The sequence below is a fragment of the Manis javanica genome, chromosome 14 (assembly GCF_040802235.1).
Source record: "Manis javanica isolate MJ-LG chromosome 14, MJ_LKY, whole genome shotgun sequence".
In the NCBI taxonomy this organism is placed as follows: domain Eukaryota; kingdom Metazoa; phylum Chordata; class Mammalia; order Pholidota; family Manidae; genus Manis; species Manis javanica.
This window is the reverse complement of record NC_133169.1, coordinates 1,159,265-1,173,587: the sequence shown is the minus strand read 5'-3', so window position 1 is coordinate 1,173,587 and position 14,323 is coordinate 1,159,265. Positions and strand designations below refer to the sequence as shown.

Sequence of the window (14,323 nt, the reverse complement as noted above, 5' to 3'; positions counted from 1 at the left end):
TTTAAATGCGGGTGATCCGGAGCGAGACATCTTGTAAGCACGAAATTCACACCAGGTTCCAAAGACTCAGTAAGAAATAGATCTCACTAATTTTTTATATTGATCATACATCAAAATGGCAATGTTTAGGATAACTGTATCAAGTAAAAGACATTATTAAAGTTAATTTCACCTATTTCTCTTTTAGTACGGCCACTAAAATTTTTTAAATTACGTTTGTGGCTCCTACAGAATTTCTGATGGACAGCATTGTTCTAGAACTATGACAGCATCACTGCCAAAATGAAATTATGCAAAGATGGCTGAGAATAACTCCCTGTTCGCAACGATTTCCAGGGTGCCCACGGCTGTGATCGTCCTCATCTGAAGCTACAGGGACAGACCGTGGAGGAGTCACCCCCTGTGTGACCACCTGTCAGGGGAGGTGATCGCGGGGGCTCTTCTCTCTGGGGAGCAGGGCAGGCACCCACCATGGGGCAGTGTCCCCCACCCGCTCCGTGCGGTTTCTCTCTCACGTCCTGTAGCCAGAACCCGAAACCTGCAGCAGCGCCCGGACCTCGGCTCAGGGAATCCCTTCCGAGCTTGCTGCCAGGGCAGTTGCTCCCTCTAAGCATTTTGCCTTCCTTTGATTTGATAATCCAGGTTCCTAACCATGTCTCTGCCCTGGCTATAAAGAGATTCACCTTGCACCTGGTCTGAATCCCCAGATGCCCCTGACTGGGGCCTGCAGCCCCTCCCTGCATGGGGCTCCCGCCTGTACACACACACACACACACACGCACGCACGCACACACCACCCACCCCCAACACGTCTGGAGCAAGAGACCAAGATCTCCGAGGCTAACGGGCCCTGACCCCTCGCTGGGAGAGGGCTGCTCCGGTGTCGCCCAGCGAGTCCCTCACCCAGGCCCAGCCCGCAGACGACGGCAAGGGCTGAGGGGCCGGTGGCTGCCGCCGCCTCTAGGCGACCCACTTCACAGGCGTGAGAAGCCGGTGGGCAGGAACAGTGCCCCGCGCCCCCACTTACTGCTCATGACGTTTGATTCATAAAACTTGGGGTCATCGCGTTTCACCTCGTCGGGGTTCTCGCAGAACTTGCTGATGTTGTCCTCGATGTACCAGCTCTTGTTCTCGTCAAACACAGCGAACACAGCCTGCTGCTCGATGTCCGCGGCCCTCTGGTGGGTGAAAGCGCGGTGCTCGGCGACGGAGGCCCCAGCCGACGGCCTGCAGCACCGAGTTCCCGGAAAGCGAGGGGCACAGGCCCCAGGCCACCCGAGCCGCAGATTCAGGCGTTTCCGAGAGCCCATTGTGTGTGACACCCTCGTTAGAGCCAAAGGTGACACGCAGACAGGGCAGGAAGGGTCAGGGAAGTCAGGGACTGAACCGTCCTACCAGGAAAATCCCATTTCCTCGCGGCAGCTCTAATTCTGTTTCTCTCTCTCACTGGCCGCCTTTCAGCCTGAAGGCCGGACTGGCTGGGCTCCAGAGAGTCGCGGAGGCTGGCACAGGAGGTGGCAGAAGGAAAGCCCCCTACCTGCTGCTCCCCTCCTCAGCTCAATAAATCAGGGCTTTCCAAATGTCAGTTTAGGATTTTTCTAGGCACATATTTATTTTGTATGCCTTGGGGTAAGACTGCCCTTGACTATCGCTTAGCCTAGTAGTCTGGGAACTTCGAGTTAATAATAGGACATTATTATTCTTCAGTGACGATACAGCCGGAGGGCCCATGTCTTAGTTCACGCTCCTCTGTGTGAGGGAGCCTCGCTAGAGGTGGACCGCTGTCCAGGTCCAGCTTCGCCAGAACCGGTGCCCCCGAGCGTCTCTTATCGCTTCCTAGTATAGGTCTCTGAAAGTAGTAAGGATTGGATTGGCACAGAGCTTCCCACTTCCGCTCGGGGGCATCTCACTGAGCCCCAAGACAGCCCTGTGCGGTTTTAGGAGGGGTGTTACCCTTTTGATAAAAGGAAGAAGAGGGGCTGAGCTCATCCTACAGCCAAGCAGACCTGGAGCAGGAAACTGAAACAGAATCCGGTACCACCCCGTAGACCCGCCTTCTGCAGCCGGAGTCCAGATGAAGGCAGACAAGACAAAGAAGTAACCAAAGGAACAAACATTATCACATTCATGCCAAATGTTGCTTCATATTAAATATGAGTATTTTCTGTTCTCTAGAAGGAAAGCCCCGTTAGTTAGCAAGGAGACCTAGTCTTTTCTTGGCAGGAGGAAGTCCTGGAATTTCTGAAAGCTTGCTTCAGGGGCCCGTTACCTGTATGCCTCGCTTATCCAGGGATCTGCTCTTGCAAATGAGCAGGAGCCCGATGAGCCCGGAGGCGGTGTCCCTGGTGACGTCCACGTTGCTGTAGTAGGGCCTGGTTAAGCACTGGGCGTCGTTCTCCGTGGGCTCGTCCGACTCCAGGATGTTCCACTTGTACGTGTGCGTTTCCCCTGGCTGCACTGCCCTGATCATGGCGCTGTTGCCTGAAGGGAAACATGCTGAAAATGGTTTTCACTTTCAAAATGATTTCATGAAAATAAATGAAATTGAGCTCTCCCTGGAGCCAGTGAGCTTGGGGAAGGGAGACTCTTCCTCTGTGGAGCCCCACTTCAGAGGGCCCCGGGAGCCTGCGGACCATGCACCGCAGATGCCAACAACCGGGCTGTGCCATTGCCAGGGGAGCCGCGTCCCTGAGGTGCGCAGGGCGTGGCTGTGGCTTTTCGGGGACCCCCACGTGTCTACCAGGCAGGGAGGCAGCGCAGAGGCGTGGCAGCCTCCCAGAGGTCAGGATCTTCATTCAGACACCATGATCAGAAGAGATAAGAGACACTTGGAGACACTTAGAGGAAAGTGGGAGATGCAGACCTGAGGCGGAGGAAGCGTTGGCGTCGTCGTCATAAGGCGAGAAGGTCACTCCATGGGGGTAGATGCTGTACGTGCGGCTGGCCATGTTTTTGAACACAATCTGCAAAGTCAACTCGAATTCATTATTTCAGGACTTACAGTCCATCCCGAGAATCAGTACAGGACGGCAGCCTTGGATGTCCTCTCGCTGGGGGGGCAGGTGTGTGTGCGGACTTGTCTGTGTATCTGAGCAGCAGCCTCTCCCATCACCTGATGGGGCCTCTGAGGGGGTCTCACCCCCCAGTGGGGTGGACAGGGAAGAAGCCTGAGCCGAGGGGCAGCACCCTCCTCATGGTATCACCCTCTCGGAGCCTTCCCCACCTGCCCCACCCTGTCAGCTGGCACCACACCCACCCTCCCGCCTGCCCCCTCTCCCAGCCTGCCAGGCCTCCTGGAAGCCGTCTCCTCGGGGGTGTGACGAGCAGCCAGATCCTGACTCACCAAGAGGCATATTCCCACTTGTTAAGAGCCCTTAAAAGGGGTCCGAGTGGGGAAGGGAAAGAGGAACAGACAGAGGCTCCTTTCTGTCCTTTGGTTCTTCTTGAACAAACAGAGCTGCCTTGTCTGCAGGTACCCTCCCAGGTGAGCCCCCTGAACCGTGCAGAGAGGAGCTGGCGGGTCCAGGGGTCCTGGCGAGGCTCCTCGATCCTCCAAGGAGAGCCTCCATCCTATCTCCGTCTTGGCTGGTTGCCAGAGCACCGGGACCACCCCTAACCTGGGGGCTGCCTGCGCGCTGGACTCTTGCCAAACATCACAACCTTCATTTCTCTGCTGCCCAGTTCTTATTAGAAGCTCAATGATGTGACGCAACATTTAAAGAAAACTGTCCGAAAAGACTCAGCGCTCTTGATACACACGGGAGTTTGCCTTGATCAGAGACCAATCAGAGGGCTGTATACTGAGAACACATCGAAGAATTCTTTTTACTCAGTTGTGTTCACTGTTATGTTCTCAGCTATAACAGGAAACATTATTTTAAAAAGCTATGCAACTTGTTAAACTTATTGTGCCAGCGGTAGGGATTTTATCAAAGACTCCACCCACCGCATCCCCTTTTTAAGGATCCATGGATAACTTCCTCTCAGGTCTGGTATCAGGGGAACCTGCTTTTTTTCTTTTTTTAATTGAAGCATAGTTGATACATAGTACTATATTGGTTTCAAGCATACAACATAGTGATTCATCAATAATACATATTACTAAATGCTGACTGCAAAAATTATAGTTAGCCTCTGTCAACACACAAAGATATGACAATAATATTGACTATATTCCCTATTCTGTACTTTCATCCCCATGATTTATTTTATAATCAAAAGTTTGTACCTTTTGATCTCCTTCAACTATTTGGTGCACCCCCCTCCCCACCTCCTTCCCGACAGGAAGCACCTGTCTGTTCTCAAGAAAAGAGAGTCTTTTCTTTTGTATGTTCATTTGTTTTTTATGTTCCACATATAAGTGAGATCATATGTTATTTGTCTTTCTCTGTCTTGACATATTTCAAGTAATGTAAAGCCCTCTAGGCCCATCCATATTGTCACAGATCACAAGATTTCATTATTTTTATGCCTGAATAATAATCCATTGGAGTAATAATTCAGTATTTTTATGTCTGACTAATAACCCTAAGATGGACCACATCTTCTTGGTCTGTTCATCTATTGATGGGCACTTACGATGCTTCCATATCTTGGCTATTGTAAATAATGCTGCAATATACACAGGGTTGCATGTAACTATTTGAATTAGTGTTTTTATTTTCTTTCAGTAAATACCCAGAAGTGGAATTACTGGGCCATATGGTATTTCTATTTTTGATGTTTTGAAGAACCTCCATACTGCTTACATTCCCACCAGCATTGCCCGAGGCTTCCCTTTCCTCACCAACACTTGTTATTTCTCTTCTATCTGGCATAGGCCATTCTGACTGGTGTGAGGTGACACATCATTGTGGTTTTGATATGTGTTCCCCTGGTGAGTGATGTGGAGCATCTTTCATGTGCCTGTTGGCATCTGTATTTCTTTTTTGGAACAATATCTATTCAGGTGCCCTGCCCATTTTTTAATTAGATTATTTGGGGGTTTTTTTGGTGTTGAGTTGTTTGAGTTCTTTATGCATGTTGGATATTAATTCCTTATTGGATAGATCTCGTGCAAATACATTCTCCCATTCAGGAGGTTGCCTTTACATTTTGTTGATGGTGTCCTTTGCTGTGTAGAAGCTTTTTGGTTTGATGTGGTCTCATTTGCTTATTTTTGCTTTGGTTTCCCTTGGCTGGGGAGACATCTAGAAAAATAGCTAAAGCTGATGTTTTAAGAGTTTACAGCCTGTCTTTTCTTCTGGGAGCTTTATGGTTTCAGATCTTACATTTAGATCTTTAATCCATTTAAAATTTATTTTTGTATATGGGATGAGACAGTGAGCCAGTTTCATTCTTTTGCATGTAGCATCATTTTTTTCCAGTGTCATTTATTGAACAAGCTGTCTTTTCCCCACTGTATATTCTTTCCTCTTTTGTCATATACTAACTGATCATATAAATGCAAGATTATTTCTGGGCTCTCTATTCTGTTCCATTAATCTATGTGTCTGCTTTTGTGCCAGTACCGTGCTGTTATATCACTGCAGCTTTGTAGTGTAGTTCAGAATCAAGGAGCATGATACCTCCAGATTTGTTCTTTCTCAAGATAGCTTTGGCTACACTGTGTCTTCTGAGGTCTCATACAAACTTTCAGATTTTTTTGTTTGGGTTTTGTGAAAAATGCCATTGGTATATTGATAGGGTTTGCAGTGAATCTGTAGATTGCTTTGGGCAGGATAGCCATTTTACATTAATTCTTACTTTCCATGAGCATGGAATAGTTTTCCATCTATTTGTTTCATCTTCAGTTTCTTTCATCAGTGCCTTAAAGTTTTCAGAGTATAGGTCTTTCATCTCTTTGGTTAGATTGATTGCCAGGTATTATATTCTTTTTGATGCAATTGTAAGTGGGATTGTTCTCTTAATTTCTCTTCCTGCTAGTTTGTTATTTGTATATAGAAATTGAATGGATTTTGGTATATTGTTTTGTATCCTATGACTTTACTAAATTCATTTATTAGTTCTAATAGTTTTTTGGTGGAGCCTTTAGGGTTTTCTGCAAATACAGTATCATGTCATCTGCAAATAGTGAGAGTTTTACTCCTTCCTTACCTATCTGGATGCCTTTTATTTCTTTTTCTTGTCTGATTGCCATGGCTGGCACTTCCAGGACTATGTTGAATAAAAGTGGTAAGAGTGGGCATCCTTGATCCTCATCTTAGAGGAAAAGCTTTTAGCTTTTTAGCTTTTCACCGTTCAGTGTGATGCTGGCTGTGGGATTTTCAAAGCCAGACACTATGGGGGCTCACCTTCCTGGCACAGATCCCAAGACGAGGCATGCCAGGCGCAAGGGTTCATCCATCTCCACTCTGTTTCTCATTCCCTCCTGCTTATGGGTTGAGATGGGGAAGCTTTTAGATGCCAGCTGACTGCAGCTCTGCCCCTTTACCCTTCTCAGTGTGGCCTTCTCTGTTCTGTTAGCTGAGGGAGGTCTGTTCTGCAATCTTCAGGTTATTTCCAGAGTTAGTTGTATTGGATGTACCTGCTGCCTTGGTTTGTACACGAGAAGATGGTACCACAGTGACCTCCTATATTCCATCATCATCCCAGAATTTTAAACTATGCTTTTTTTTTTTTTATGACTGTGAATCTTCCCCTGACATATTTCCTTTTTACTTTGGCTGCTAGGGAGCTTAAGGTAAAATTTGCAAGCAACCTTAAAGGAGCATATGGTATGTGTTTCATACTTATCCTTGATTTTCTTTCCTTTGTCCCCATAGTATCTTTCACCCAATTACATTGACTCTTTGTTTATTCCTTTATAATTCAACAAACTCTCAGATTCTTTGTATTATGAGGCAAGCTATAAATAAGCACAAATGCTAAATAAAAAATAAAACTATTTGAATGTAAAATGATATGAGCACATTTTTCTTTTTAAAACAAACAACCAGTAATTATAATCTGTCTTTCACCATTAATTTCCTCCACGGTTCTGTATTTCTTACTTACTTTGAGTGTGTCTCTGACCTGGGCTCTGATAATGGGGCCCAAGATCCCATCTTCTTCAATATCGGAATTCTCCAGGCGTTTGGTGAAGGACCCATCTTGATACTGTTTATAGACAACCTTCTTGTAATGTTTTCCAATTTGGTTTGAGAAATTATCCAAATGCAGAGATCTGTATTTTCTTAAAGTGAAATGAAATTTAAAAAAAAATTAAGCCATTTTTCTCAAGTAGCCCCCCCCAGAAGGATAGGGAAACCCTTTGCTTAGAATTTCTCCTCTTGGATTAGCTAAAATGCTAGTTTTCTAAAAAAAATTCTTTAGGTGACTTGCCAAGTCCCAATATCCTCTTTCTAGTTGGAAAACTGAAACCTCTGCTCTGTCTCTTCCACCATTAATAAAATTGTTAGAAACAGCTGTTTAGATCTTCTGGCCACTCTGGTTGCTGGAGTTGACGTTCGATTATCTCTGGGAAAAGGTCTACTTGGATGAAAGGATAAGATGCATTATGAATTTTCTTAAGTGTTTCTTATCACTCAATTTATGGTGCCATATTGGCTTTCTGGTTATTTCTCAATCTCTAAAAACATTTTCCCACTCCCGGAGGCTTTTACTGTGTTTTACTATATTGGACGTATTGTATTGAATACCAATACAAACGATTTTGATTACAGTGAAGTTCTCTTTCACATACCATATCCCTTCAACCCCACCTCTCTAGCCCCCCTGCATTTTCTAAATATTCAGTTATATTAATTTAGACATAGTTCAGTGCTGTTGGGCCGTCCCTTCTACCATTCTTCAATAAATCTTGTCATCTGGAAAGTAACCACCTCCGCCCATCTTCGGTAGCCACTACAGTAAAGGATTTGGAGGCAGCTTTGCCCCTTGGTCCTCTTCATCGCCTTAGTTCGCAAAAGCAGAAGCTCAGTGAGAGTTTGTCCATTTATGTATTTATTTTACACAATAAAAAGCACTGATTATTGCCAGAGAGACCTGGGATCCTATTTCAGTTCTGTCAGTTATTATTAGATACACAAAAGAGAAGGGGCTAAGGCACAGCACAAAAAAGATGGACTTTATTGCTCACTCAGTGAGTTTGGACTAATTCCAGATTGATCTGGACAAGAAGATCTGAATGGGATCCTACACATGACATTTGCCCCGTGCATCTAGGACCCCTCTGGGGCATACCTGAACCTTTGCTCAATAGTAAGAGCCCCCAAAAACTCACTTGTCTATATTTGCTGGTATTACAGGCGCATAATCCCAGATGACTTCCTCTGCAGCGATGAAATATTCCCACCTCTTAATGTGCCGCCTCTGGTCCCGAGTTAATGTCTTCGGATTTCTGGTTTTCTTTGCACAGTTTTTAATGTCTATGTAAGCCTGTATCCCAGCTGAGTTAGGACAAAAAGACAGTGAAAGCATTTGAGAGAAAAATTTAAGGCTGATAAAAGTGCGTATCTTTTAAATACATTTATGGGAACATCAAAGAATAACAATGAAAGTAATGCTGAGGCAATTTTAAAACATTTTCGTTTGGAGCTTTTTTAGTGCAGTAGAGAAGGGGTAAGAATAAAATGCCAGAGAGGATGGGCTGGAGGGATTTCCTTTGTTTCTTTCAGAGAAGGAAAATTCTTCCAATTTCCAGATACTTAAAACCTTATGCCTAAGGTCTGTGGATTTTTCATTTTTCCTGCCCTCTGTTCCTTTATTTGTTCAATGGAGCTCATACTAGTACTTACTGTATTAAATTGCTGTTAAAAATTAAAGTTAATACACAAAATACTTAACCTTAATAATATTAGTTTTGTTCTTTGTGTCCATTTTATTTTTATTTGGGACTGGGTCTTTCAGGGATATTGTGACAGTTTTCATTGCCTCAGATATAATTTTGACTGTTCACTGTGAACAGAAAGAAGTGATCCCATAAAAGTGTCTTGCTTTTATACTCATTATTTTGGTATGTTATTTTCTATAGTGATATCATTCGCTTATATTTTAGTCTGTTTACACAAACCCTGCTTCCAGCAGTTTTAAAGCAACAATGTGTAATAGAATAATACATTTTTTTATTTATGATACCATGTAACAACCCAGGCTGCACCTATGTTCTCTAGAGCCTACCACTCAGCTGCTTAGGTGCGATGTTGTTCCCACTGGACACCCATCCACTGGACTCCTCTTTGTACCAGGCTTTGCTCATCTTGTAAAAGACAATCTTCATGTTAAAACTTTTACTCATCCTGTAACTTAGAGCTTCTACGATCGGTGGGTATTTGGCTTGTTCGACCACTCGGTCTTTCCCTTCGGCTGCATCTTAAATACCCCAAGAAAAAACACTTCTATGTATCATCAGTTTCCTTCCACCTTTCACCTTTTGAGGAAGGAGAGACCACCCCAGCTTTTACTTCATTTTGAAAGGTTTTTGTCAATTCCCCCACTTCCTCATCCTCAATTAATGGGTTATAAGTATCTCACTCTTTTGAAATTCTAAACAGCAGAGTATCTAAATTCTGATCTCAGGGACCAAGGCATGCAGTGTGGGTGGCTTGAAAGGGAGAATGAGGAGGTCAGTCCCCAGGAAGAAAGGACCCCACATCCGTAAGCAAGACCGTTGGGAGAATCTCTTGCCTTGAAAGTGCCTTGGGATGAGGGACGACACGCTCCACCTGCCCTCCGGGCTCACGGTCATGTTCGCGGTCGTGGACGTGGCACTGACAAGGGTGACGGCGGAGATCTTATGTTGGTTCTGCTCCAAGACTTGGCCACTGAAATGAATGGAGAAGAGTTCTGGCCCAGAGCTCATCCCGATCAGATGCCAGCTGACTTGGTCATAGGCACAAACCGTAATATCTGAGGAGAGGGAGAGATGGGGGTCACAATGGGCAGTTGGCACTGTGATAAAAAGTCCTCTCACCCACATATGTACTGGGCACTTGCCATGCATCAGGCATTGTGCAAGGCTCAGGTGGCACAGACACGCCAACTGTGGCTCCTGCCCTGGGAAAGCAGACACCCAAGTGGCAGGTAAACACCAGTCACAACTCATTGCAGTAAGTGGGACTGTCGAGGTGAGAACAGAGCCCAGAGCGGGGGCTGTTAGTCCAGAAACACAGGGAATGCAAAGGTTTACCCCAAGGAGGGAGCCGAGTAGGTAGCCAGCCATCCTGGCTTCCCCAGGACCGAGGGTTTTCTCAGGACACAGGACTTTCAGTGTTAGAACCAGGGAAGTCCTGAGAAGGCTTGGGTGGTTGGTCAGTGTAGACCTGATCTGGGCTCAGGTGGTCTTCTTAAAATGCGGTGGACAGGTCCTCATTATGCTGGGCCTCTGGGAGCATTTTCTGGATGGAGTGATGAGAACTGGGAACAAAAGTGGAGGTGTGTGCCCTGTGCCCGCAGTGACTGCCCTGTGCCCGCAGTGACTGGAAAATGCTAGTTTGTTCCATGGGTGAGTCCAACCCTGGCTTCTATCCTTGGCTTGGTTCTTAAATTTCAGATCCATGGTCACTAGGTACTGGATCGTAGGGCTAAGAGCCTGTCCTTTTCCCTCAGAGGGGCTGGGCTGAGGGTCTTGTATTCTGGGGGATGGTCGTATCATGGCAGGGATTCCTGGTGTCATGGTGGGAACAAGAAGCCACAAGGTAGGAGGCTTTGTTGGAAGCATTTATTCACCCCAAAGAAACGCTCACATTGAGTTGAGCACGAATACATCTGTATTGGCATTTATAACACTTGTTTGGTTCATACTGCTCTATAAGGCAGTTTACAAGCGTTAACGTTTCTCAGTTCCCACTAACGGTGTTTCCCAGCCCCGTCTATCTTAAGCCCCAACAACTCTTTTTCAACTATTAACTCACAAACTCTGTGCCCTGATCAGCTATTACTTTCTGGTTTTTGCATATTTGGCGGGGGTGCATTTTATATATTTACACAGATGATTCCCTCTGCTAGGGCACAGGTACAACTTTTCTTTCAACCACTCTCCTGAGGCCCACAGCACTAGACATGCAATCGTACACGTGAAAAATTCTCACACACCCTCTGCACCCAGACAGAAGATAAATCCAAGTTTGTAAATAAGCACATTTAAGACAGCCAGCTGTCGTGGACCACATAAGGTAGGGAAGCGAGCGAGGTTCGAACTCAGATCTCATTAAGGTGAGCGTTTTGAAGTATGGCTTATTGAAAAAGTGATATTTCCATTTCTTCATTTTTCTCCCTCAGGATCTTTGGCTCTAAGTAATTTCTATCAGAGAAGTGGAGAGAGCCTAGGTGGGAGTCAGTATTTATTTTCTCTCTTAACGGTTGCTATGATTTTGCTTTTTCGCAATAGCGCTCATGCAAATAGAAAGAGCTAACCTCGCCGGCGTATTGGATATCCCTCACTTGAGATGCTGGCGGCACTTCTGCATGTGGGTGTTTCTCCTAGTCTCTGTTCACCCTCACCACGAGTGTCCTCGCTGCATTCCTCCTGTTGACCATTCCTGCTGCTGGGTGGGGTTCCTGTCCTGCAGGGCTCCCTCTACGGGCAGAGCTCCCTGGAGGAAGCTGGGCTGACGTCCTGGCGTCCACCCCGCAGGTGCAGCCAGAGTGCCCTGCTCAGCGCACGCAGCTAGGAAGGCTGCACACACCTTCCCTTAGGGGCTTCCGACTTGTCCGTTGTACTTACTGGTTAAGAAAAAAGATGATAAAGTCGAGAACCACTGAACTACATCACGCTGCCTTGCCTATCGGCAGTTGGAAGCCGCGAGCATGGATGGTCAGCTCCCCTAACGCCTTGAGACAGTGGCGGGACCCCAGGGCCGCGAGTTACCTGGCATCGTGCCATTCACGTAGCCGTTGACGGTGTACATGAGGGAGGGTGACGGCGACGATGGCCGCCTCCAGCTCTTGCTTTCATCAAACACAGCGAACATCAGCACGTATTGCCTGTCAAACATCTTCTGAATGCCGTCCTCGGTGAGGGTGCCTGTGAGGGAGAGGCATGCATTCCCAGCACCCCGGACAGAAGACTCTCGTGAGCTGTTCCTGGACAGCCGAGAGTGTCAGGCAGGCCACCAGTCATAAAGATGTCAACTTGGAGAGGTTCTCATCTTAAAAAACAGTGACTTTATCAAGTTGTGTGACATGGGACTTACTCACATCCTGCTGCCACATGAAACATGTTCTCTGGCAGCTCAGGAACTGGGGGAATTCCTTGAGGAATGGGGCTTTCAAGGTAAATTTGATCTGGCACAGAGAGAAAAGGTTTTGTGGCTGTGTAACACAAGGCTTTGGTAAAAGTGTTCATCTCCTCCAGTGCTGCTGGGGCAGCACACGGGTACACCCCAAGTTTGACACAGCCACCTTGCTTGTGCGTGTGATGGGGTGCCAGAGAATTGGCTGAGGGGGTCAAGATGAAGCCATTCTCTTATGAAGAAAAAAATGCAGCTGATAGCAAAATGAAAGAAGAGCTTTTGGTAAGTTTAAATTGTTTTCAACGCCATCATACTATCTTCACATACCTGGTGATGAAAACACGGACCTGTAGAGTGAATAATGAATTAGGAGAGAGAGAGAGAGAGAGAGTGAGTGTGTGTGTGTGTGTGTGTGTGTGGAGACGGGTGGCGAGTCCGTCACACTACCCCTCTCAGTGCCGTCACTGCAGTTCGCTGGTTGTTTTCACACAAGATGAGCTAATTCTCTTGGGGCGAAAGGAAGGCTTGAAGCCTGCCCGCAGAAGCCCAGCTGAGGAAGTTTCCTATAACGTTAAACCGACTTTGTTTGGAACCGATGCCCCGAAGTGTCTGGCTTGCTTATAAGAAAGGAAGTTGGAGTTTTGTGTGTTTGGAGACAAAAATTACCGACCCAAACCTCAGGTGTTGGTGCAAGTGCTGCCCAAGCACTCCCGGCAGAGAGCGGGCTGCTGTGTATGTTCAGAAAGGGCTCCCCCAGGGGGCGTGCTGCAGAGCTTAGGGCACTGCACCAGGGCGTCTCACACGGGTTTGCTGAGGAGGGGCTCCCGGGACTGAGCGGAAGGGGGGATCAGAGGAGACAGAGGCAGAATCCAGACCCTAGACGCCAACGTCAAGCAGCCATCTGGCTTCCCCCCCTTCTCCTTCCGCTTGCTCTCCCATGGGTGCCGAGACTCCCCCTGGCTTATTCTACCCTAGTGCTTCTTGCCTCCCTAACATCTTTGTTGCTGTGGATTTTTTTGCTTACCTTTCTTACAAATAAGCAGAGGTCCGATCAGCCCAGAGTTGAAGTCCTGTATCAGGTTTTCATAGGAGTAGTAGATGTGCGTGAGGCACGAGGGGTCCTGGTCCGTGGGCCCGCTGTCCTCGGTGATGACCCACTCGTAGGTGTACTCGTGACCGGGGGCTACTGCGCCGTCCATCCTCTCTGCAGGGAATGTGTGGTCGGAGTAAGAAGCCCCTGGAAGAGTGGAGGCCATTCAGCATCTGGAAGCTCCCGAGGGCCTCCTCACCACCCCCAGGCCCGTGGGGGCACCGTCTCTACAGAGACCAGAATGCCTTTCCACGGTGAGCTTTCATCGCCTGGAAAGACTCCCTGGTCTATGTCATTATAAAGCTTTCAGTCCTTGGCGACCTGGGTGAATAAGACACGTTCTAGTGCATTAGTTACAGGTGAGCAAGTTAATTTCCCAGGGTGTCCGAATGATTATTATTTAAATATAGTCAGAGAACTGAATCAGCTTTGATCACTAAGTCATCTCAGGACGTGGGTTGTATTTTCTCTATGGTGCTTGACGAGACATCTTCTATTTAACCGCCTGCTGCGCAGGGCGTAAGAACCCTCAGAACTGCTTACGTGTTGCTCTGTTTCGCTCTGTCTTTCATATCTTCTTTCCAGCTGCTGTCGCCATCAGCTCTGTTTTTTGCTCTGTCACCACCTGATCATCCCGCTCTTCCTAGAGTCTTGGGGTCCAGCTCCCGTGCGCTGTCCAGCTTTCCTTGTGGGTATGCACTGTGTCCACCCTCTGAACTGTAGATGTATCCCTTCCGCCCTCTGTGTGCCCAGAGGGCCTGTTAACATTTTCCTCTACGTGCAGTTTCCCTGCAGGTGGGGGGCTGGGAGGATGAAGAAAGTGGCCTTACTTACAGAAGAGAGGGGACAGTCATGCTGGTGGTGTGGGGCTTTCAACAACAGAAGGAAGACGTTGTGAGCGATGGAGCGAGCGAGGCCAGGAAGGGGAGGGAGAGGGCAGCGCCGCAGAGGGTAGGGTGGGGGGCAGTTCTCCTGCCTGAGGCCCCCCTCAATCAGGGGAGCACCCCAGTGTCCTCAGCTGGTGCCAGGTTTCTCTGGGGGATACACTTCTGTCTGTTCA

At 47.2% G+C, this 14,323-nt stretch overlaps 1 protein-coding gene across 3 annotated transcripts in view; it reads right to left on the bottom strand.

Annotated features, from left to right (window-relative positions):
- F5 (coagulation factor V) overlaps positions 1-14,323 on the bottom strand; it is a 60,660-nt gene that overhangs the window by 27,640 nt on the left and 18,697 nt on the right. Inside the window, exons 4-11 of one of the 3 annotated variants that reach the window (XM_073221537.1) lie at positions 13,198-13,410; positions 11,810-11,965; positions 9,628-9,849; positions 8,225-8,390; positions 6,997-7,174; positions 2,864-2,963; positions 2,270-2,481; positions 1,028-1,178 (exon numbers count right to left, since the gene is read on the bottom strand). In XM_073221537.1, the coding sequence (XP_073077638.1) occupies positions 1,028-1,178; positions 2,270-2,481; positions 2,864-2,963; positions 6,997-7,174; positions 8,225-8,390; positions 9,628-9,849; positions 11,810-11,965; positions 13,198-13,410 (1,398 nt within the window). Of the gene's footprint in view, positions 1-1,027; positions 1,179-2,269; positions 2,482-2,863; positions 2,964-6,996; positions 7,175-8,224; positions 8,391-9,627; positions 9,850-11,809; positions 11,966-13,197; positions 13,411-14,323 lie in introns of those variants that run through there. The other 2 variants (XM_073221538.1, XM_073221539.1) reach the window with 2 other exon arrangements.